Raw genomic sequence first — 21,600 nt, 5'->3', positions numbered from 1 at the left:
CCTCCCGCCAGCTCCGAAATCCCCGCGATTCAACCCAGGATGCTCCTCCCGGGAAGCTCCAAGACCTCCAAAATCACCAAATCCACCCCAAAAAACACTCGAGGGATAAAATCTGGAGCGAAACTCGGCGATCCACACCGGGGCCCGGCTGGATCCGTCCATCCCAGTGCATCCCAGTCCATCCCAGTGCATCCCAGTCCATTCCAGTCCATCCCAGTCCATCCCAGCCTGGGAGCCGCATCCCCCGCGCTGGCCCTGGCCGGTCCCCGCTGTCGCCGTCCCCTCGGTGGCCGCGGCGGAGGGACGGGCAGGGGCTCCCGGCCCCTCCACGGGCTCTCCCCGCCTACGGGGCCGCGGATCCGTTGGGAGCGGCCGCGGAGCCGCCCCGGGGCCGCAGGGGCTGCGCGTCCGGCCGCGGGTGCCGCTTCCAGAGCCGGTACTCGCCGATCTTGCCCTGGCGGTGGAGGAGGTAGCCCACGGCCAGGGTCAGGAAGACGACGACCGCCGGCAGCAGCGTCCCCAGGAGCAGCGGGAGCAGCGGGACCGAGGCGTCATCTGGGGGAAATGGGGCCGGGGTCAGTGGGCAGGGGGCTGCTGTGCTCCGGCACCACCAGGAGCCCAAAAACCCCAAAAGCCTCCAAGATCTCCAGGGCCTGAGACACCCATGGCCCCCAGAACGCCCAAAACCTCCAAAACCCCAAACACCTCCAAGGCCCCCAGAACCCCAAAGACCCCCAAGACCACCCAGGACCCCCAATATCCCAAAGAACCCCCAGAACCACCAGGAGCCCAAAAACCTCAAAGGTCCCAGAAGCCCAAAACACCCAAAGAGCCCCAGAAGACTCAAGATCTCTAGAAGCCCAAAAACTCCCAGGAGCCCAAAAACCCCAAAGACCCCCCCAGAGCCCCGGGCCCCCTGACTCACACTGCACCCAGACGGTGACGTTGCGCTCGGCCGTCCCCAGATCGTTGGTGGCCCGGCACAGGTAGGTCCCGGCGTGGGCGCGGTTGATGGGATGGGATTTTCCAGGGGTGAGGAAAATCCCATCCTTGGAACAGTTCACCTGCGGCTTAGGTGTCCCCTTGGCGCTGCAGTTCAGGATCCCGTCCTGCCCCTCCGTCCAGTTCTGCTGCGGGGGGCAGAGCTCCATGTCCAGCCGTGGTTTGACTGCGGGAAAAGGCGGGATAAGGATCAGGAAAAGCCGGGATGGGGACAAGAAAAAGGAGGGATGGGGATCAGGAAGAGGAGGGATGGGGACAAGGAAAATGTGGCACAGGGGCCGGGAACAGTGGCCGCGCTCTCACCCAGCACATGGACCACTTGGGATTTGTTCCTCGGGGGGTCCGGGTGCATCTTGGCCTCACAGGTCACCACCAGCCCCTTCTCTGCATCCTCCTCTGTCACCATCAGGCTGAAGGTCACTGGGGGCTTTTTAAAATCCACCAGGACACTGTGGTTGGTGGCCACCTTCACCTGGATGTCACTGACGGCTCCAGGTGGCAGCGAGCATTGTCCCCTCAGCTCAGTGCCAGCCTTGGCGGTGTTGGTGACATTCAGCAGTGGCACGGGGACATCTGTGGGTGACAGCATAGTTATCATGGAATGGTAACAGCAATCAGGGAATTTCTCTCACAATGCTTGGTGGCACTCAGGTTTGGTGGCACCGTGGTGTCACCGTGGTCACTCACAGAAGACCTGGACAGTGGCGTTGGTCTGGAGCTTCCTGCTGCCCATGTGGACGGTGCAGCCCAGCTGGACATTGCCCTTGTTTTGTACGGTGACCTCAGCGGTGGCCTGGTGGCCGTCCTGGCTCAGTGTCACCGGCCAGGTGAGGTTGTTGGCGGTGATGGTGACGTTGGTGGCGGGGACGGCGCGCTTGATGCTGCAGGTGACCTTGAACGGCATCCTCACCACCGCGTCCGAGGCTGACAGGGACACGAGGGGACCCTCGGGGGGCACTGGAATGTGGACGGGACACTGGGGTGAGCCATGGTGGGAAAATGGGGGAAAACGGGGAAAACAGCAAGAAAGCCCCCAGCCCTGCCTCCAAAATTCCACACACTTCAACCACAGGGGCCAAAAATCCAAAAATCAGATCCAGCCACCCCTGAGCTCCTCTTGGAGAAGGAATCCCGAAATCTGGGGTGTCCTTTGGGGGCTTGGGGGTCCTTTGTGCACCTCAGGGAGCTTCCCCAGCCAGGGATTCCCAATTCCTGGAGACGTCGGGGAGGGGGGGGCAGGCTCATCCTCATCCCTGAATTTTGGTGTTTTCCCAGCAAAACATCCCCAGTCAATGTCACCGGGCTGCTGAGGAAGCCCCCAAAATTCGGGTGAAGCTCCCCCAGGAAGCAGAGGAAACCGCCTAAGGTGGCTGAGAAACCTCCAAAGTGCAGAGGAAGCAGAGAAAAAACCCCTAAAGTGAAGAGGAAACCCCCAAAAGTGCGGAAGAAGCCCCCAAAAATGCAGAGGAAGCCCCCAAATATGTGGAAGAAACCCCCAAAAATGCAGAGGAAGCCCCCAAAATGCGGAAGAAGGCCCCAAAAATTGCGGAGGAAGCCCCCCGAAATTGCGGAGGAAGCCCCCGCGGACCCTCGGAAGCCCCCCGGGCTGAGTCCGAGCCCGAGGCCGGGGGGATTCCCCGGCGGGGCCGCGATTTTCCGGTCCCCCTGAGCAGAACCGTCCCTCCCTTTCCCGGAATGGGCTCAGGAAGGGAGGGCGGGAGGGACGGGGGAAGAAAAATCCCAGTGGCTTTTATGGATTTCGCAAGAATTTAACAAAATTCCCCTCTCCATCCCGAGGCGGGAGGCAACGACCGCGCGCGGCGGGGCTGCGACAGCTCCGCCACCGGCAGCGCGGGCGCGGCGACACCGGCGACAGGCGGGAACCGCACGCCCGGTCCCCGGCACCCCCCGCCCGCCCGGTGCCACCCGCGGTGTCCCCTCACCTGCCACGACACCCAGGGCGCCCAGGGCCAGCGCCAGCAGCGCCGGGGCCACCATCCCGGCGGGGACAGCGGCTCGCGGTGCCGCGGGAGCGCCGGGATGCGCCGGGAGCACCGGGGGCGGGGGGCCGGTGGGGGGCGGCGGGTTCAGGGTCTCTGGGTTGGATCCAGCGCCGGTCCGGACTTCTGGAAGTTTCGGTTCGGGTTCTACGGTTGGGTCGGTTCGGGTTCCCCGGGAGCACCGGGAAGGTTCAGTTCGGGTTCCCCGGGAAGGTTCAATTCGGGTTCCCCGGGAAGGTTCAGTTCGGGTTCCCCGGGAAGGTTCGGTTCGGATTCTCCGGGAAGGTTCGGTTCGGACTCTCCGGGATGGATCCTGTGGGGCCGTTCCGGGCCCGTCCGGGTCGGGGTTTCCGGGTGCGCTCTGGGTGCGCACCGCCGTCCCCGTCCCTCGGTCCGTCCCGCGCTTTCTCCGTCTGTCTGTCCGCCCGCCGCCTCCAGCCCGTCCCGCTCGCCGCTTTTATCCCCGGCCCGTTGCCGTCCCGCCCCCGGGGATTTCCGGGGCTGCGTGGACGTGCCGGGGCTCGAGGGGCTGCCCGGGGAGGGCTCCGGCCTCTGCTGCCCCCCCCGGGGCAATTCCTGTCCCTCTGTCCCGGGATGGGACAATTTCCCTGTCCTAGGATGGGACAATTTTCCTGTCCCCTCTCTCAGGATGGGACAATTTTCCTGCCCCTCTTTCCCTCCTGCCCCTCTTGCCCGGTCCCCCTTGTCCCCTCCTTGTCACCCTGTGCCCCCAAAACGGAGGGGGGGTCTCAGCTTTGACCCCCCTGATGAGTCACCCCCAGCTCGTGACGCGGCTGTCACCCTCCTGTCACCTGCCTGTCACCCACGGGGGTGGCTCCCGAGGCCACCATTGGGTGCTGGTGTCACCAGGGCTGCGACTTCCTCTATTCTGTCGCTTTTTGACATCAGGGGATTTTTGTGTCACCCCTGGAACCGTGGGAAATTTCTGACGTCCCCAGGGTGTCCCCAGGGTGGTTCCAGGCCCAGGACACCCATCCCTGATGTCCCCATGGTGTCCCACGGTGTCCCCAGTGCCCGGTGGTGGCACCCAGCCCTGCCACCCTCCCTCCTGTCACCTCCAGGCCACGAGCCCGGCTGCAGAAGGGGACAGGCCGGTGACACTGGTCCCAGCCGCGGGGTTTCACTTCTGTCACATCCCCCCCGTGCAGGGGACAGTTCCCTTCCCGCGGCCGTGCCACCGCCGTGCCCTGGATTGTCCTTGTCCCTGGAATTTCGGGAATGCCGGAGCCTCCCGCGGCCAGGGCCGGGGTTTGGAGGCCACGGGAGGCACAGGGACACTGGGGACAGGGACATTGGGAACGGGGATGGGGGACAGGACAGGGACACTGGGATGGAATTCCAAGGACCAGGAGGGAATGGGGACAGGGGAGACACAGGACAGAGCAGGGACACCGGGGAGGGACAGGGACAACAGGAACGCGCGGGTCAGGGGCAGCAGGGGCGGGACAGAGGGGACACCAAGGCGCTGCCAGCTCCCCGAGTCAACAGGACGTGCCACCCTGCCACCCCCACCAGCCCCCCCCCGCAGGACCTGGCCCGGTGCCAGCATCCCCTCGTGCCATTGTCGCCTTCCGCCGAGGGCCCCTGTCCCCCCGGCCTCTTCCTGACCCCCCCCTGGCGTGTCCCCCTGTCCCCCCCCCAGCCCCATTTGCGGCCTCTCCGTGTCCCTGTCGCCTCCTGTCGCCTCCCGGGCGGGTCAGGAAGCGGCTCCGGAGCTGCCTCAGAGCAGGGAGCGATTCCCGGAATTGGCCCCTCACCTGGAGAACCGCGAAAAACCGGAAAAAAACCCGGAAAAAACTGGGAAAACCCCCCAAAAATCACCGGGATCAGGATGGGCACGGCCGGGAGACCCCCGAAAAAAACCCAGGAGGAGGAGGAGGAGGAGGAGGAGGAGGAGGGAGGTGCGGAATTCCAGCGGTTCCCTGGGATACGCGGACACCCAGGAAGGTCCCAGTTCCTCCCAGTTGTGTCCCAGTTCCCCCCCAGTTGGGTCCCTGGCCCCCTCAAAATTCCTAATTTCCCGTTTTTTTCCTGGGATTTTCCCCCAAAAGCCCTCGCCTTGGGACCCCAAGGGGGCCACTGGGATTCCCAAAATTCCCCTCGGGACCCCCGAAATTCCCCCAACCCCCCCCCCCCCCCCCCACAGTGCAGGCATTCCCAGGTTTCCCCCCACTCCAAATTTCACAGGAATTGGGTGAGGCCAGAATTCATTCTTCCTGAATTTCCTCCTTTTCTGGCTCCCACCTTCCCAAGGTGCCGAGATGTGGGAGGGGATGGGGACACTTGGGGACATTTCTGGGGGGGGAGACACATCTACAAAAATCCCTCAGCCACCACAGCCCCGAAATTCCCCAAATTCCACCCAAAAGGACAGAATCCATGCGGAAAACCCGCGGTTAGGAGGAGGGACTGGAAAAGGGTTTGGGATCCAAAAGAGGTTTGAATATTGAGGAGGGGGCTGGGATGAAGGAGCTGGAATATTTGGGGGGGGGGATCCCAGAGGAGTTGGGATACGGGGGGAGCCCCAAAAGGAGGTGGGAACAGCCTGATTCCACCCAAAATAAAAACAACAATGGAAAAAAAAATCCCTTTAATGGCCACAGCAGCTCCCGACAGCCCCGAATTCCTGAATGGGGGGGCTGGATCCGGTCTGGGGGAGCAAATCCCACCCGAGGGGGGCAAATCCAGGAAATCCTCCAGGACATGGCGAACGGACAAAACCTCGTTGTGCCGCGGTGTCCCCAAATCCTTTCCTGACGGGATCTGCCCCATGGGGGGGACAAATCCCAGCCGGGGGGGCAAATCCCACCCGAGAGGGGCAAATCCTGCCCGGGGGGTCTCAGGCGGCCCCGGGCAGGTCCCGGTGAGGCAGGGAGAAGGGCACCAGGGGCGAGTAGCGCGAGTCGTGCCACAGCAGCCGCTGCTCCAGGAAGGCGACGGCGTCCAGGGTCAGCACCAGCGTCTGGTGCTTGAGCAGGCTGTGCACGTTGAGCCCTGCGTGGGGACAGGTGGGGACACGTTGGGGACGTCAGCGGGGTCCCCAGAGCGTCTCTGGGGAGGGGTCAGAGTGAGGGGATTGGGGCTCACCCAGGGCGGGGATGAGGGTGATGGATTTGAGCCCCTCGGCTGCGGCGCTGATGTTCTCTGGGAATTCATTGCTGGGGGAAAAAGGGATGGGGTGTCCCCAGATTCATGGACATGCCATCCCCATTGTCCCCACTGTCCCTAGCCCTGTCCCCAGCCCTGTCCCAGTGTCCCCAATGTCCCCATTGTCCCAGTGTCCCTCTCTCACGTGTCCACCAGCAGCACGGAGTGTCCCCATTGCTGTGCCTGTGCCAGCTCCAGCCCTGTCCCCAGTGTCCCCAGCCCTGTCCCTGTGCCTCCAGCCCTGTCCCAGTGTCTCCAATGTCCCCATTGTCCCAGTGTCCCTCTCTCACGTGTCCACCAGCAGCATGGAGTGTCCCCATTGCCGTGCCTGTGCCAGCTCCAGCCCTGTCCCCAGTACCCCCTGTGTCCCCAGCCCTGTCCCAGTGTCCCCAATGTCCCCATTGTCCCAGTGTCCCTCTCTCACGTGTCCACCAGCAGCACGGAGTGTCCCCAGTGCCGTGCCCGTGCCAGCTCCAGCAGCTCCTGGGGGTCACTGCTGGGCAGCTCCAGGCTCTCCACCACGTGCAGCTCGTCCTGGGGGACACCAGGGCCGTTGTCACCCTGTCTCCAGCCCCGGGTGCGGGTGTCCCCCGCCCCCCCGGGCCACCCCCGTACCTGCATCAGCTTCACGCTCAGGGCCACCTTCAGCCCCAGCACCCGCACTCTCATGGGCACCATGTAGAAGTAGCTGGTGGGGCCCCGTGGGCCGTGGGCGATGCCACCTGCCAGGAGGGGACATGGTGACATCCCCGGGCAGGGGACACCGCCCATGGGCGTCGGTGGCTGAGGGGGGCAGCCAGGCCTGGGGTCCCCAGGGTGTCCCCAGAGACCCCAAACCAGGGACAGCCAGGCCTGGGGTCCCCAGGGTGTCCCCAATGTCCCCAGGGTGGTCCCCAATGTCCCCTGAACCCCAAACCAGGGACAGCCAGGTCTGGTGTCCCCAGGGTGGTTCCTGATGTCCCCAGGGCAGTCCCAGACATCCCCAGGACATCCCCGGCCCCCATGTCCTTGTCCCCAGGATGTCCCCAGACCCGTGTCCCATCCCCAGCCCCCTGTCCCTGTCCCCAGCCCCCTGTGTGTCCCCATCCCTGGATTTTGGGTGTCACTCACCTCCCCTCCACAGCGGGGACCGCACGGAGCCGTGCCGGGCGCGCCCGGAGCCTTTCTGCCGCCAGGGCTTGCGGCCGCCGCCCCGCACCTCGGCCCGGGTGCGCACACGGGCATAGCTCTGGGACAGACAGACGGACAGACAGTGTCACCCCTGAGCCCCCTGAGCTCCCCATGGTCCTCCCGCCCCGCACCTCGGCCCGGGTGCGCACACGGGCATAGCTCTGGGACAGACACACAGACATTGGGGACAAACAGGGGACACCGTCACCCCTGAGACCCCCACACAGCCCCTCGGCGCGGGTGCGCACGCGGGCATGGCTCTGGGGACAGAAAGAGGGACACAAACATTTTCTGCCCCCAAGTCCCTTTTTCCACCCCAAATCCCCTTTTTCCCCTCCAAATCCCCATTTTCTGCCCCCAAATCCTCCTTTTTGCCCCAAATCCCCCTTTTTACACCCAAACCCCCTCCCCACACTCACAATCCTCCTGAAGTTCTTCTGCCACGTGGCCACTGTGTGCAGGATGTCCAGCCTGGGGACACAGAGGGGGACACAGAAGGGGGACACTGACCCAGAGCCCCACCCGGGGGTGTTCCCAGCGCGTCCCCAGAGCCCCCGGGGTGTCCCCACCTGGGGGTGACGGCGAAGACGTCGGGGTGCAGGTCGGCCAGGCCCCGCAGCGTGTCCTGGGGGTGGCGCAGGGACCCCACCCAGGCCTGCACGGGGGACAGCGGGGACGGCACGGGGACACTGCAGCTCCTCAGCACCGGAGACGCCACCGGGGGCTCCTCTGGGGACAGTCCTGGGGACAAGGGGACACGTGGGGACGCTGGGGACAGCATGGGGACACTGCAGCTTCGCAGCACTGGGGGCTTCTCTGGGGACAATGGGGACCCTCACAGGCGGCTCCTGGCACCCCCCAAAGCACGGGCAGCCAGCTCTGATGTCCCCAGGGTGATTCAGGTGTCCCCAACCCCGTGGTGGCCCTGTCCATGATGTCCCCATGATGGTCCTGGCTGTCCCCAGCCCCTAGCACTGTCCTCAGTGTGTCCCCAGCCCCTGTCACTGTCCCCAGGATGTCCCCGATGTCCCCAACCCCGCACTCACCCTTGCGGGGCTCGAGGACCGCGGGCGGGGCCGGGGGCGCCGTCGAGAGCTGCGGGACAGCGACATTGGGGACAATGCCCAGGGTGTCCCCAGGGGGGCGGGACCAACCGCGGGCTGAGGGGAGGGGGGACACGACCCCCGCCCGCCCCCCAGCCCCGCTCCTGGGCCCGGCCCGGACCTCCGAACCCCCCCGGGCCGAGCTCCCACCTGGTACCGCCCCAACCCAGCCCCTCAGCCACGACCCCGCCCATTTCACCGCCCTCATTGTCCTGGCCCCGCTCATTTCAACACCCTCACGGCCCTGGCCCTGCCCACGGACCGCCCTCAGGGCTCTGGCCCCGCCCCCGCCCGGTTCCCCCCCGTTCCCATCCCGGTACCGGGGCCGCTCCCGGTGTCGCTCCCCGCCCGCTCTCCCCCCGGCCCGGCCCCGCTCCCGGCCCCGCTCCCGGTGCCGTTCTCACCGCGGCCCAGCCCCGGCCTCGGCTCCAGGCCCTCAGGGCGGCCGCCCCCGCGCGGATCATGGCGGGAAGGCGAGGGGTAGGGACGGGCGCGGTGACGTCACAGTGCGCGCGGCGCCACTTCCGGCGGGGGCGGAACGGCGGGAAACGGGGAGGAAAGGGGGGGACCCCCCCCTTTGTGTCCCCAACCCCAAATTTCTACCCACGGTGTCACCCCCAATGTCTCCTCCCCAGTGACCCCCAACAGCGCCTCCAGTCCAACCGTCCCTGCTCTGTGCCACCGTCCTGTCCAGTGCCATTTCCCGGTGCCAGTGTCCATTCCCAGTGTCCCTGTCCCTTACGAGTGTCCATTCCCAGTGTCCCTGTCCCTCCCCAGTGCCAGTGTCCATTCCCGTGCCATCTCCAGTGTCTCTGTCCCTCTCCAGTGCCACTTCCCAGTGCCGGTGCCACTTCCCAGTGTCCCTGCCCAGTGTCCCTGTCCCTTCCCAGTGCCAATTCCCAGTGTCCCTGTTCCTTCCCAGTTCCCCATCCCAGCCCCACCGCCTGGTCCCGTTCCCAGTTCCCATTCTCAGTTCCCGTTCCCCATTCCCATTTCCCCATTCCCATTTTCCCATTCCCATTTCCCAGTTCTCATTCCCAGTTCCCATTTCCCCATTCCCATTTCCTGTCCCCAGTTCCCATTCCCATTTTCCATTTCCCCCTCGGGGGGTCTCCACCCCACTCCGAGGGTCTCTCCCAAATTCCCACCCGGAATTCGCGGGGCCGGGATTGTTGGGACAATTCGGGAATCCTTTTTTCCCCTTTTTTTTCCCCCAATCTCTTTTTCCACAGCCCCGCCCGATCCCGGGGGTCCGGGGGCGGGAATTCCGCATGGATTGGGGAGGGGGAAGGGGGGGCTCATCCCGCCCACCCCAGCCCGACCCCGCGCCTGGTTCCAATTAAATCCAAATTCATTAAATCCCTTCTCCGGCCCCTCGGCCCCTCCCAGCGCTCAAAATTTGGGGATTTTTTCTGTTTTTTTTGGGGGAAGGGGCCCTTCCCAACCCCCCAAATCCCCCCCCCCCAATAATTCATCCTCCCCCCACCCCCGAATTCCTCCCGGGACGAGCCCTGGAAAGTCCGGGAAGTTTTTCCAGCCCCCAAAAAGTCCCCAAAATTGTGAAAAAGCTCCCAGAATCCTCTTGGAGGAGGGGGACGAATAAGAAGAACGGATGGGGCGTTTGTGTGTCTCCCCCCCCGCCCCATTTTGGGGGTGTCACCCACCCAAAATGGGGGGGACACACGCGGGGGGGCTGCTGTTTTTTGGGCTGGTTTTTTAGTTTTTTTTTTTTTCTGTGGGTTTTTTTTTTTTGTTTTTTGTGGTCCCCCTCCCCATCTTGGGGGGTCCCAGCCAAGGGGGGGTCTGTCACACAGTCGCCCCGCCCCTCGAGGGTGTGGTCCCGCCCCAGCCCCGCCCCTCCGCCCCCGCTCATGCTGGACCCGGGACGGGCGCTCAGCGCTGCCGGGACCGGCCCCGGGACCGGTAAGAGCCCCAAAACCCCCCCGAGACCCCCGTGCCCCCGCCCCGAGCATCCCCTCACCCCCGGGACCCCCCGACTTGGGGAGGGGGGCTCAGAACGGGACCCCCGGAGCGGCCCCAAGCGCGGGGAGGGGTCTGGGGGAGGTTTGGGGGCGGCTCGGGGGTGTCCCCAAGGGTGGGGGGGACACATTGGGGGGGTCCCCATGGTTGGGGGGGGGTTCAAGGCCACCCCCACGGGTGGGGGTCCCCCCGGCTGTCCCCCCCCTTCATTGTCCCGGCCCAGCTGTTTCGGCCATGCCAACATCTGGCTCGCAGCTGGCGGGGAGCGAGGGGGTCCTGTCCTTGTGGGGGCTCCCCAAAGCCCTGAGGGTCCCCAAAATCCCGGCGGTGAAAGCGCCCGGCCGGGGGGTCCTTGTCCCCGTGTCCCCCCACGCGCATGTCCGGTCTCGAGGGTCTCTGGGGGGGCTCTGGGGGGTCTGGGGGGGTCTCGGGGGCCCCTCCCGGCCCCGGCGGGCGCCGCCCCCGCGGCTAAACCCGGCTCTAAGCTCGGCTTTGTCCGCGCTGATCCAATTTGCTCCGGGATATTTCGGGATCCAGGCGGCCCCGGTCACCCCCCCGCCGCCCCCTCCCCCTCAGGGGGCGGGGGTCCCGGGAGGGTCCCGGGAGGGTCTCGGGGATGGATCCCGGGCGGATTCCAGGGCACGGATCCCGGGATGATCCCGAGGATGATCCCGGGGCGGCACCCCCGGCTCAGGATCCCGGTGCGATTCCCCGGGGTAGGACCCCGGTCCCAGTTCGGGATCCCGGGGCAATTCCCGGTGCTGAATCACAGCTCAGGATCCCGAGGCAATTCCCAGTCCCGGTCCCAGGGGCAATTCCCGGTTCAGGGTCCCGGGGCAATTCCCGAAGTAATTCTCGGGCCAATTCCCGGCTCGGGATCCCGGGGGCAGTTCCCAATTTGGGGTCCCGGTTTGAGATCCCGGTTTGAGATCCCGATTTGCAATCCCGGGGCCGTTCCTGGGGCCGTTCCCAGTTTGGGATTCCGGTTTAGGGTCCCGGTTTGGGATCCCGGGGCCGTTCCTGGGGTCGTTCCCAGTTTAGGATCCCGGTTTGGGATTCCGGGACAGTTCCCAGTTTGGGATCCCGGTTTGAGATCCCGGTTTGAGATCCCGATTTGCAATCCCGGGGCCGTTCCTGGGGCCATTCCCGGTTTGGGATCCCGGTCTGCCATTCCCGGGGGTCCCGCCGCCCCCGGCCCCGCCCGTTCCCCCCGCTGGCTCCGCCCGGGGCCGGCTCCGAGTCGGGGGCGGGCGGCCGAGGGGAAGGGGAAGCGGCGGATGCTCCATGCCGGTTCCGACCGGCACCGGCGGCTCCCACCGGCACCGGTACGAGGCTCCGGGGGTTGCCCGGAGGGGTCCTGGGGGGGTCCCTGGGGCGGCGGGAGCCTGGGGCGGTGTCCCGGCACCGGGCGCGGCTGCGCGAGGCACCGGGCGGTGGCGGGACGGCACCGGGGGCTCCGGGACGGGAGCGGGGCACTTCTGGTACCGGGACGGGACCGGGACGGCTCCGGGATGGCACCGGGGGAGTTCTAGTACCGGGACGGCTCCGGGACGGGACCGGGGAGGCTCCGGGGCAGCTCCGGGACCGCTCCGGGGGAGTTCTGGTACCGGGACCGCTCCAGGACGGCACCGGGGGAGCTCCGGTACCAGAACGGTACCAGGGAGGCTCCGGGACTGCACCAGGACGGGAGAGCACCGGGACGGGACCGACGCCGGTACCGGGACGGCTCCGGGGCTCTTTCCCCCGCTCCGGCCCTCGGTCCCGTCCGGACCCTCGGGAGTCCCGCAACAGGAGGAACCGGGAGGGCGGGAGCGGGGGGAGCCCTAACCGGGGGTCCCGTCCCGAAATCTGGGGACCGGGGGTGAGGGAGGACACGGGGACCCGGCGGTGACATCCCCGGTGTCCCCACCCCCCCGGGCGCCCCACCCCATTCCCCCCGGGGTGTCTGTCACCTCCTGCCGCACCAGTGTCACCTCCTGCCACCCCGGTGTCACCTCCTGCCACCACCTGGTGTCACCTCCTGCCACCCCAGTGGGTGACACCCCTCTGGCCCTGGGTGACACCTGGGTGTGACAAACGGGGTGTGACACCGACTGTCACCCCGGGGTGTACCTGGTGGCACAGAGATGACAATGGGGTGACATTTCCCTCCCCAGGAGCCATGTCCTGGTGGTGCTGAGCTTCAGGTCACCCTAGGGTCTTCTTGGCGGCACAAAGGTGACAATGAGGTGACATTTCCGTCCCCAGGAGCCATGTCCCGGCGGCGCTGAGCCTCGTCCTCCTCTCTGCCCCCCGCCACCGCCATGGGGAGCATCTACAAGGAATATTGGAACCGCGACAAGATCCGCGAGCACTACAACTTCACCAAGGGCGACGGGGGCGAGGCCGTGGCGCCCTCGCGCTGGGTGGGCTCCGTGCTCATCGTCGTGCTCTGCTGCTTCATCGTGCTGGAGAACCTGCTGGTGCTGGTGTCCATCTGCCGCAACAAGCGCCTGCACCTGGCCATGTACATCTTCATCGGCAACCTGGCGGCCTCGGACCTGCTGGCGGGCGCGGCCTTCATGGCCAACACGCTGCTGTCGGGCAGCACCACATTCAGCCTGACGCCCGTGCAGTGGTTCGTGCGCGAGGGCACGGCCTTCGCCACGCTGGCGGCCTCGGTGTTCAGCCTGCTGGCCATCGCCATCGAGCGGCATGTGGCCATCACCAAGGTGAAGGTGTACAGCAGCGACAAGAGCTGCCGCATGGTGCTGCTCATCGGCGCCTGCTGGGTGATCGCCGGTGCCGTCGGCAGTCTGCCCATCATGGGCTGGAACTGCATCAGCGACCTGGGCGACTGCTCCACCGTGCTGCCGCTCTACTCCAAGCGCTACGTGCTCTTCGTCACCACCATCTTCACGCTCATCCTCATGGCCATCGTGGGGCTCTACACGCGCATCTACTGCATCGTGCGCTCCAGCCACGCCGAGATCGCCTCGGCGCAGACGCTGGCGCTGCTCAAGACCGTCACCATCGTGCTGGGCGCCTTCATTGTCTGCTGGCTGCCCGCCTTCATCATCCTCCTGATGGACGCCTCGTGCCCTGTGCGCGCCTGCCGCGTGCTCTACAGCGCCAATTATTTCTTCGCCTTTGCCACGCTCAACTCGGCAGCCAACCCGGTGATCTACATGCTGCGCAGCAAGGACATGCGCGGCGAGTTCCTGCGCGTGCTCTGCTGCTGCGGCCGTGCCCGGGGCCGCGGGCAGCCCCCTGGCCGGGCGGGGGTCCCGCTGCGCACGTCCAGCTCGCTGGACAGGGCTCCGGCCGGCCCGGCCACTGAGCTGCCAACGGTGCCGCTGACCCGCGAGTGCACCACGTCTGTGTGAGGGTGGGAGCGGGGTGGAGGTGACCATGGGGGGATTGGGGGGGTTTGTGGGTAGGGGAGTGCAGTGTGGGGTCGGGGGGTGTGACATGGACACCCCATGGCCACCCCGTGGTCACCCCATGGTCACTCCTTGGACATCCCATGGACACCCCATGGACACCCCATAGACATCCCTTGGACACCCTGTGGACACCCCACGGCCTCAAGGCCACCCTGTGGATACTTCATGGACACCCCATGGCCTTGTGTACACCCCATGGACACCCCATAGACACCCCATGGCCCCATGGCCACCTTAGGGACACGCTATGTCCACCTCAAGGTCACCCCATGGCCACCCTGGGGCCACTCCATGGCCCCACAGCCACCCTGTGGATACTCCATGGACACTCCATGGCCTCGTGGACACTGCGAGGCCACCCCAAGGCCACCCTGGAGCCACTGCACGGCCACCCCAAGGCCCCACAGCCTCGTGGACACCCCACGGCCACCCCATGGCTGCCCCAGGGCCGCCCCACGGTACGAGCGGCGCGGTTCCTCGCGGTTCCCCCGCGTTTCCCCAGGTACGGATGCATACCTGGCCCCCCCCCCCCCCCCGGGGCCGTCCCCATTGTCCCCATCGTTGTCCCCGCGGGCGCTCCGTGTGCCCGGACACGCGTGAGGCCCTTCCCACGCCCTGCCCGAGCCCCGGGGCCGCCGCCAGACCTGTCGGGCGAGTCCCGGGGCCCCTCCCGGCCCGTGGGCGGCTCCCGCCGCGTTCCCACCGGGACAGGCCGGGATAACCCCGGGGGATGCTCCGGGGACCCCCGAAATCCGGGATTTTCCCCCGCGCTGGTGCGCGGGGCCGGGGGCTCATCCCAGTGCGGCCGGATCCGCCGGGAGCCCCCCCGAAATCCCCGGGATTTGCCCCAAAATCCTCCCCCGGTTGAATTAAATGATTTTTTTTTTCCAGCTGTTTCTGCGTCTTTCCCCAAATTTTGGTGTGTGGGGGGAATTTTCCTGGTTGGAATTTGGGAAAATTGAGCGTCTCAGGTGGGTCTGGGCACAAGGGGGGACACGTGGAGACCACTCCCCTGTCCCCAGCCCAGCGCTTTGTCACTTTGTCACCTCACATCCCCCACAAACCCCGATTTGTCCCCATTCATTTCCTCCCTGCCGGGGGAAGAGGAAACGCGGAGGGGGGTTTCGTTTCCTGCCCCCCATCCCCGCGGGGACGGCGCCGTCGCGGTGTCCCCGCCGTGACCCGGCGCCTTTGGGGACAGGGAATTCCCGCCTTTGGGGGCTCGGTGGCACCGCGGGGCTGTCACCGCCGGGGTGGCCCTGGGTGACACCCAGGGGTTGGCCGTGGCGCGGCAAAGGTGACAGCGTCTGTCACCCCGGGGTGGCCAGAGTAACAACGGCTGCCACCAGCCTCGGGGACAAGGTGGCAGCAGGTGCCACCCCGGGGTAGCCGCAGCTAGACAGGGCTGTCCCTCTTCATCCCCCCGGGATACCCATGGGGACAGACCCGAAGGTGTCGCCCCCTCCCAAATTTTAGGGTGTCCTCCCCTTGGCAGTGTCCCCTCAATGTCCTCCTCCCAAATTTTGGGGTGTCCCCTCCCTCCTGCCCCACCACCCCCAAGATGGCGCCGGGGCGACCCCTCACGGCCCCACGCGCCCGCGCTGTCGCGCCCAGCTACGTCACGCTCACACGCCACACCCGAGATGGCGCCCGGCCGCGTTGGAGAACGGCTGTTTGACCTTCCCAACATGGCTGCGCGGCCGCAACGGCTTTGGCGCAGATGAGTGACGTCATAGAGGAGGCGGGGCGGCCTTAAAGGGGCCATGACCGCGCGGGGGCCGCGGCCGCCGCCAGGGCCGGAGCGGGGCGAGACCGGCGGCCGGTGAGGGGGGGCCGGGGGGTCCCGGGGGGGCTTCACCGGCTCTGGGGGGGGGGCCCGGGAGGGCTTTACCGGCTCTGGGGGTCCGGGGGGAGCGAAGGTTTTGGGGGGGGCGGGTCTGAGGGCAGTGGCGGGGGGGCGCGCGAGGGGACCGAGAGGCGGGGGCGGGGGGGGCAACGGGGCCTGGGGGGGCAATAACGGCCCGGGAGGGGCAATAACGGCACAGGAGGGGGCAATAACGGCATGGGAGGGGCAGTAACGGCTTGGGACGGGCAATTCATGGGCGGACAATTAAGATGCAAGGAGTAAGTAATTAATGAGAGGGTAATAACAGCCCGGGGAGGGGCAAATAAGGGCCTGGGGGGGGTAACTTGTGACGGAGCAATTAGGATGTGAGGGGGGAAATTACCTCGTGGGGGGCTAATAACGGCCCCGGGAGGGGCAATAACGGTTGTGGGGGCAATAGGGGCTTGGGGGAGCAAAAAAGATAAGGGGGAGCAATAAAGATGGGGGCAATAAAGACGGGGGGAAAATAAAGAAAGTGGGGCAATAGAATGGGGGGCAGTAAAGATAACGGGGCAATAAAGATAAGGTGGGGCAAGAAAGATGAGGGGGGGCATTACACCATGAGGGGGCAATAAAGTTTGGGAGGGGGGCAATAAAGCCTCAGGGGGGTTAATTTGGGGAGGGCTGTTGGGGACAATGAGGGGGGCAGTTGTCACCTGGGGGTGTCACCAGGCCCCGGGGGGGGTGACACATGCCAGCTGTCGCCTGCCTGGGGTGTCCTTGGGAAGGACAGGGGGACACCGGGGACGGCGGCAGGGTGACAGCGGGGACACAGCAGGGCCTGGCCCGGTGGTGGCACTGATGGGGTGACAACAGAGACGGGTGACAGTGCCTGGTGGCCTTGGCACAAGGCAACGGTTCCTGTCCCCAAGGGAGGGGACGCCAGTGTCCCCTTGGGCCACTCGCTGTCCCTGAGTGCTTTGGGGACACCTGGCCTGGGAGGTGGCACCTGGGTGTCACCCACTTGTCACTGCACGTCCCTCAGTTCCACCACGTGTCACTGACTGCTCCTTTTTCCTGTTTTGTCCCGTTTTCCCCCATTTTTCCTGTTTTCCCGGTTTCTGGCAGGATTTTGGATCGGCCCAGCCCCCCCCGGCCATGGGGCAGAGCGAGTCGCAGCAGGAGGCCGAGGTGGGACCCGTCCCTGTCACCCTGGTGTCCCCAGGGTTGGGGACACAGGGAGGGCTCAGCTGTCCCTTGTCCCCGCAGGGCTCGGTGCTGAGGGGGCTCCTGGCCGTCTTCAGCCGGGAGCGGCTCCCGACACACGTGGTGAGCTCCATGTCCCTGTGTCCCCAATGTCCCCGTGTTCCCATGTCACCAGTGTCCCCAGCGACAGGGTCCCAATGTCCCCATGTCCCCGATGTCCCTAATGTCCCCAATGTGTCCAATGTCCCCAATATCCCCATGTCCTCAGTGTCTCCATATCCCCACTGCTGCTCAGCATGCCCTGAGGGGACACAGCCTTGTTCCCTGGTGACACATCCCGGTCCCCAGCACAGCCACACCCCTCCCACCCTGGCAGCGCCACCCCCTGCGCTTGTCCCCATCCCTTGGGGACACTGGGGACAAGGTGGTGACAATCTGGGGACACGCCTGTCCCTCTGCAGGTGCTGGGCACCCTCCTGGCCCTCTGCGTCACCGTCATGGCCGTGGCCGTGGTGGGCTGGTGGCTGCGCCACAAGAGTGAGTGACAAGTGACAAGTGCCACCCCCCGGGCTGGCCCTGGGGACAGGGGTGACAGTGCTGTCCCCTCATGGTGTCCCCTCCTGTGTGTCCCCAGAGGTCCCCGCGCAGGAACCACCACGCTACCGCTTCCGCAAGAGGGACAAGGTCCTGTTCTACAGCCGCAAGATCATGCGTAAGGTGACCCTCGGGTGGCACTGGGGGTGGCACCGGGGTGGCACTGTGGGTGGCTCTGTGTGACCCTTGGGTGGCACCGGGGTGGCACCAGGGTGGCACCAGGGGTGGCACTGGGGGTGGCACTGTGCCTAAGGTGACCCTCAGGTGGCACTGGGGGTGGCAGCCCTGCAGTGACACGGTGTCCCTGTCCCCGCTGTGCCAGGTGTCCCAGTCCACGTCATCGCTGGTGGATGTCACCCCGGCCAGTGGCACTGCGCGGCCCCGCACCCGCAAGAAGCTCAAGATGCTCAGCATCGCCAAGAAGTGAGCGGGCAGCGGGGCCGGGATCTGTGTGGGGCTGGGATCAGTCTGTGGGTCTGTCTGTGGGGTCGGGATCTGTCATGGGATCGCGATCTGTCCCCATGTCCCTGCTGTGTCCCTGCTGTGTCCCTGCTGTCCCCGTGGCACTGTCCCCACACTGTCCCCAGGGTCTCAGCCAGCTTCCTGTGCATCCAGAAGGAGCCGCCCACGCTGTCCCATGGCGCTGTCCCCATGTCCCCACACTGTCCCCACTGTCCCTTATCTGTCCCCAGGGTCTCGGCCAGCTTCCTGCGCATCCAGAAGGAGCCGCCCACGCTGCAGCTGAAGGAGCCGCCGCCCTCGGTGCTGGAGGCCGACCTGACCGAGTTCGACGTGGCCTCGTCTCACCTGCCCTCCGAGGTGCTCTACATGCTCAAGAACGTCCGGTGAGCGGGGCCGGGGTCTGTCCGTGGGGCTGGGGTCTGTCCTTGGGCATAAGGAGACATTTATGGGGTCGGGATCCATTTATGGGGTCGGGAGCCATTTCTGGGGTCGGGATGTCCACCTGTCCCTGCTGTCCCCATGGTGTCCCTGCAGTGTCCCTGCTGTCCCTGCAGTGTCCCCATGTCCCCCTGCTGACCTGGCTGTCCCCGCAGGGTGCTGGGGCACTTTGAGAAGCCGCTGTTCCTGGAGCTGTGCAAGCACATGGTGTTCCAGCAGTGCCAGCAGGGCGAGGACGTGTTCCGCCCTGGCCAGCCCGACAGCAGCATCTACGTCCTGCAGGAGGGCAAGCTGGAGCTGCTGCTCACCGAGGCGGTGAGGAACACCTGGGGACACGGGGGACAGCCCACGGCCAGCCAGGGATATGCAGGAGATTGCCAAGGACATCTGGGGACAGCCAGGGACACACAGGGGACACCTGGGGACACCCAAGAGCACCTAGGGGACACCAGACACAGTCAGGGACACCCCAGGGGCATTCAAGGACACCCAGGGGACACCCTGGAGACACTCAGAAACAGCTGGAGACACCCTGGAGACACCCCAAGGACATTCAGAGACATGCCAAGGACACCTCAAGAACATTTGAGGACATATAGGGAACAGGCAGGGGACACTCTTGGAGACCCAAGGGACACCTGGGGACACGGACTGTGTCTCAGCAGGACGGGAAGGAGACGGTGATGAAGGAGGTGTTCCCTGGGGACAGCGTCCACAGCCTGCTCAGCATCCTCGACGTCATCACGGTACCAGCCATGTCCCCAGAGCCTTGGGGACATTGTAGGGGCTGTCCCCAAACACTGCCATGCCCAGCTGGCATGTCCCCAGATTCCCCTAAGCTCAGTGGTGACTGTTCCCAGCCTGCCCAAGCTGTCCCCAAAGCCCTCCAACGCAATTGTGGCCATCCCAAAACCAACCACAACTGTCCCCAAACTCCTCCAGCCCAACTGTGGCCACCCCAAACAAAACCCCAGTGCCACCCCTGCCCTTGCCCAGTCCCCAGCTGTCCCCAGGTGTCCCCTGACCCCACGGTGTCCCCAGGGCCACCAGCGGCCGTACCGCACGGTGTGTGCCCGCGCCGCCGAGGACTCCACGGTGCTGCGCCTGCCGGTCGAGGCCTTCTCAGCTGTCTTTGAGAAGTACCCCGAGAGCCTGGTCAGGGTGGTGCAGGTGAGCTGGGCTCTGGGGGACCCCCGGGAGGGCCCTTGGGGTGGCAGGGGACCCACGGTGGCCTTGTGTCCCCCTGCAGATCATCATGGTGCGGCTGCAGCGCGTCACCTTCCTGGCCCTGCACAACTACCTGGGCTTGACCAACGAGCTCTTCAGCCACGTGAGTTCAGGCTGAAATTCAGAGGGGTCCTGGGCTGGGTCAGCTCCCTCTGATGTTCCCCCAGCCCCTCTGATGTCCGTCTGTCCCCGACCCTGCAGGACACGCAGCCCTTGCGGCTCTTCCCTCAGCCTGGCCACGCCGCCCGCACCAGCCCCGTCCGGCACAGCAAGCGCAACCTGGGCAGCACTGACGAGGGCCGGGACACTGGTGAGGCCCCAGGAGGGTCCTGAAACCCCCACCCTGAGCAATTCTGGGGTCTCCGTGCTCAGTTTTGGGGAATCTCATCCTGCAGCTGAGCTGATGAAAGCCAATGGCCTGGAGACACCAGCACCGCCACCGCTGCTGAGCCGCTGCATCTCCATGCCCGTGGACATCTCTGGTGGGTGCCAGCCCTCCCAGGGGTGTGGCTGTCACCCTGGGGTGGCTTTGTCCCTGTTTGGTGACCCCCGTGACCCCGCCCAGGCATCCAGAAGGCTCCGCGCTCCGACTTCGACATGGCCTACGAGCGCGGGCGCATCTCGGTGTCGCTGCAGGAGGACAGCACCGGCGCCTTCGGGCAGGTACGGGGGGGGATCCGTGCGGAATCCCACCCCAAATTCCACCCAAATTTCCCCTAATTCCCACCCCGAATCCCGCCCTAAATTCCCCCCTGCCAAATCCCACCCAATTCCCACCCTATTTCCCCCTAGTTCCCACCCTGAATCCCACCCCAAATCCCATCCTAAATCCCACCCAAATGCCCCCCCAAATCTCCCCCCAGGTGTCCCAGGAGCCCAAGGAGCGCAAGTCGGTGACGCTGGAGGAGCAGCCCTCGGGGGTCTACCACTACAGCTCCTATGAAGAGGACACAGCCTCGGGGACAGGGATGGGGCCATGTCCCTTCGGGCCCTACCAGAGCCGCCAGACCAGCGACATCTTCGAGGAGGCCAAGCGGGAGCTCATCAAGCTCATGAAGATCGAGGTGAGGGCTTTGATGGGTTCCTGGTGGGCTCCTGGTGGTCCCCCGCGGTGGTGTTAGTCACCTTTATGGTGGTCCCCCATCACGTTGGGGTGGTCCCCATGACTTCAGGGGGGTCCCCAATCATCGCTCTGTGGTGGGTTCCCATCTCCTCATGGTGGCCTCCATGGCCTCCTGGTCATTTTCTGTCCCCGTGGCATCCTGGCCATCCCATCCCCTCATGGTGACCCCACAATGGTCCTGTTCTCCTTTCCAGGACCCTTCTCTCCTCAACAACCGCGTCCTGCTCCACCATGCCAAGGGCGGCACGGTCATCGCCCGCCAGGGTGACCAGGTGGGTGCTGGGGACTCTCACCTTGTGGTGGGGCAGAACAACCCCAGAACCAGAAGAACACGCCATGGTGGTGCTGGTGGGACCTCCCAGGTGACAGGGGACATCTCTGGCAGGACGTGAGCCTGCACTTTGTGCTCTGGGGGTGCCTGCACGTGTACCAGCGCATGATCGACAAGGAGGAGGACGTGTGCCTGTTCGTGACACATCCTGGAGAGCTGGTGGGACAGCTGGCTGTGCTCACTGGAGAACCCCTCATCTTCACCATCAAGGCCAACCGTGACTGCACCTTCCTCAAGATCTCCAAGTCTGACTTCTACGAGTGAGTCCATGTCCTTTGGTGTCCTTGGGGAGCCACCAGGACCTGGTGTGGGTGCGTCCCCATCATCTTGTGGTGGATCTCCATTGCTTTGCGGTGCTCGCTGTGACCTTGGGGATCCCACATCTCTTTGGGGTGGTTCTCCACCACTTTGGGGTGGTCCCAAATCTCTTTGGGATGGTTACACCACCAGAACATCTCCTCAGTGAATGTTCCCAGCCCCAGGGTGGAATTTTGGAATGTCCTGAGCAAGGCCACCATGATCCTGGTAGTTCCCCTCCTCCCTGGG

General features: G+C 65.6%; 4 protein-coding genes and 1 long non-coding RNA gene across 10 annotated transcripts in view; 3 read left to right on the top strand and 2 right to left on the bottom strand.

Moving 5' to 3' along the window:
- Window positions 1-343: 343 nt before the first annotated feature.
- Window positions 344-3,081, bottom strand: LOC141726026 (intercellular adhesion molecule 1-like). 2 transcript variants are annotated; one of them, XM_074530285.1, is made up of 5 exons: window positions 2,946-3,081; window positions 1,690-1,959; window positions 1,306-1,575; window positions 926-1,168; window positions 344-555 (listed from the first exon to the last, which is right to left on the bottom strand). In XM_074530285.1, exons 1-5 carry the CDS (start codon window positions 2,998-3,000, stop codon window positions 344-346), a joined length of 1,050 nt encoding a protein of 349 aa, XP_074386386.1. In that variant the 5' UTR covers window positions 3,001-3,081. The 2 variants fall into 2 exon arrangements, with proteins under 2 accessions (XP_074386386.1, XP_074386385.1); XM_074530284.1 differs by having other exon boundaries at window positions 552-1,168.
- On the top strand, window positions 1,845-5,888 carry LOC141726029 (uncharacterized). Its single transcript, XR_012577516.1, has 3 exons — window positions 1,845-1,983; window positions 2,278-3,215; window positions 3,264-5,888. It is a non-coding gene; the product is annotated as an uncharacterized LOC141726029 (long non-coding RNA).
- MRPL4 (mitochondrial ribosomal protein L4) lies at window positions 5,599-8,988 on the bottom strand. Its single transcript, XM_074530286.1, has 9 exons — window positions 8,848-8,988; window positions 8,387-8,435; window positions 7,910-8,081; window positions 7,760-7,811; window positions 7,281-7,398; window positions 6,786-6,892; window positions 6,595-6,704; window positions 6,111-6,181; window positions 5,599-6,017 (listed from the first exon to the last, which is right to left on the bottom strand). The coding sequence occupies exons 1-9, from the start codon at window positions 8,905-8,907 to the stop codon at window positions 5,863-5,865; spliced, it is 894 nt and encodes a 297-aa protein (XP_074386387.1). The 5' UTR covers window positions 8,908-8,988; the 3' UTR covers window positions 5,599-5,862.
- A 1,276-nt stretch (window positions 8,989-10,264) lies between these two features.
- Window positions 10,265-14,738, top strand: S1PR2 (sphingosine-1-phosphate receptor 2). Of its 3 annotated transcripts, none has more exons than XM_074530183.1 (2): window positions 10,265-10,366; window positions 12,671-14,738. In XM_074530183.1, exon 2 carries the CDS (start codon window positions 12,727-12,729, stop codon window positions 13,786-13,788), a length of 1,062 nt encoding a protein of 353 aa, XP_074386284.1. In that variant the 5' UTR covers window positions 10,265-10,366; window positions 12,671-12,726; the 3' UTR covers window positions 13,789-14,738. The 3 variants fall into 3 exon arrangements, with proteins under 3 accessions (XP_074386284.1, XP_074386285.1, XP_074386283.1); XM_074530184.1 differs by having other exon boundaries at window positions 10,283-10,366; window positions 12,580-14,738; XM_074530182.1 differs by lacking the exon at window positions 10,265-10,366 and adding an exon at window positions 11,415-11,748.
- A 793-nt stretch (window positions 14,739-15,531) lies between these two features.
- The window catches only part of PNPLA6 (patatin like domain 6, lysophospholipase), a 15,071-nt gene continuing 9,002 nt past the window's right edge, over window positions 15,532-21,600 (top strand). For all 3 annotated transcript variants that reach the window (XM_074530173.1, XM_074530174.1, XM_074530172.1), the window contains exons 1-17: window positions 15,532-15,670; window positions 16,802-16,864; window positions 16,943-17,002; window positions 17,341-17,416; window positions 17,514-17,596; window positions 17,796-17,896; window positions 18,166-18,318; window positions 18,529-18,688; window positions 19,039-19,119; window positions 19,415-19,543; window positions 19,623-19,703; window positions 19,802-19,910; window positions 19,996-20,082; window positions 20,166-20,263; window positions 20,464-20,664; window positions 20,918-20,995; window positions 21,109-21,314. In XM_074530173.1, the coding sequence (XP_074386274.1) occupies window positions 16,832-16,864; window positions 16,943-17,002; window positions 17,341-17,416; window positions 17,514-17,596; window positions 17,796-17,896; window positions 18,166-18,318; window positions 18,529-18,688; window positions 19,039-19,119; window positions 19,415-19,543; window positions 19,623-19,703; window positions 19,802-19,910; window positions 19,996-20,082; window positions 20,166-20,263; window positions 20,464-20,664; window positions 20,918-20,995; window positions 21,109-21,314 (1,736 nt within the window). In that variant the 5' untranslated portion in view covers window positions 15,532-15,670; window positions 16,802-16,831. The remainder of the gene's footprint in view (window positions 15,671-16,801; window positions 16,865-16,942; window positions 17,003-17,340; window positions 17,417-17,513; window positions 17,597-17,795; window positions 17,897-18,165; window positions 18,319-18,528; window positions 18,689-19,038; window positions 19,120-19,414; window positions 19,544-19,622; window positions 19,704-19,801; window positions 19,911-19,995; window positions 20,083-20,165; window positions 20,264-20,463; window positions 20,665-20,917; window positions 20,996-21,108; window positions 21,315-21,600) is intronic.

The sequence above is a fragment of the Zonotrichia albicollis genome, chromosome 32 (genome assembly GCF_047830755.1).
Source record: "Zonotrichia albicollis isolate bZonAlb1 chromosome 32, bZonAlb1.hap1, whole genome shotgun sequence".
Taxonomy (NCBI): Eukaryota; Metazoa; Chordata; class Aves; order Passeriformes; family Passerellidae; genus Zonotrichia; species Zonotrichia albicollis.
The sequence above is the reverse complement of the archived record's forward strand: the minus strand, read 5'-3'. Positions and strand labels throughout refer to the sequence as shown.

What these genes read in the sequence shown, in the direction of transcription:
- LOC141726026 (XM_074530284.1), bottom strand. Translation starts at nt 3,000, where the DNA reads ATGGTGGCCCCGGCGCTGCTGGCGCTGGCCCTGGGCGCCCTGGGTGTC. An exon ending in CGCCCTGGGTGTCGTGGCAG is followed by an intron (nt 1,960 to 2,945) that starts GTGAGGGGACAC and finishes TCCACATTCCAG; the next exon opens with TGCCCCCCGAGGGTCCCCTC. An exon ending in CCAAGTGGTCCATGTGCTGG is followed by an intron (nt 1,169 to 1,305) that starts GTGAGAGCGCGG and finishes CTTTTCCCGCAG; the next exon opens with TCAAACCACGGCTGGACATG.
- MRPL4 (XM_074530286.1), bottom strand. Translation starts at nt 8,907, where the DNA reads ATGATCCGCGCGGGGGCGGCCGCCCTGAGGGCCTGGAGCCGAGGCCGG. An exon ending in GAGGCCGGGGCTGGGCCGCG is followed by an intron (nt 8,436 to 8,847) that starts GTGAGAACGGCA and finishes GCTGTCCCGCAG; the next exon opens with CTCTCGACGGCGCCCCCGGC. An exon ending in CACCCTCATCCCCGCCCTGG is followed by an intron (nt 6,018 to 6,110) that starts GTGAGCCCCAAT and finishes GTCCCCACGCAG; the next exon opens with GGCTCAACGTGCACAGCCTG.
- S1PR2 (XM_074530183.1), top strand. Translation starts at nt 12,727, where the DNA reads ATGGGGAGCATCTACAAGGAATATTGGAACCGCGACAAGATCCGCGAG.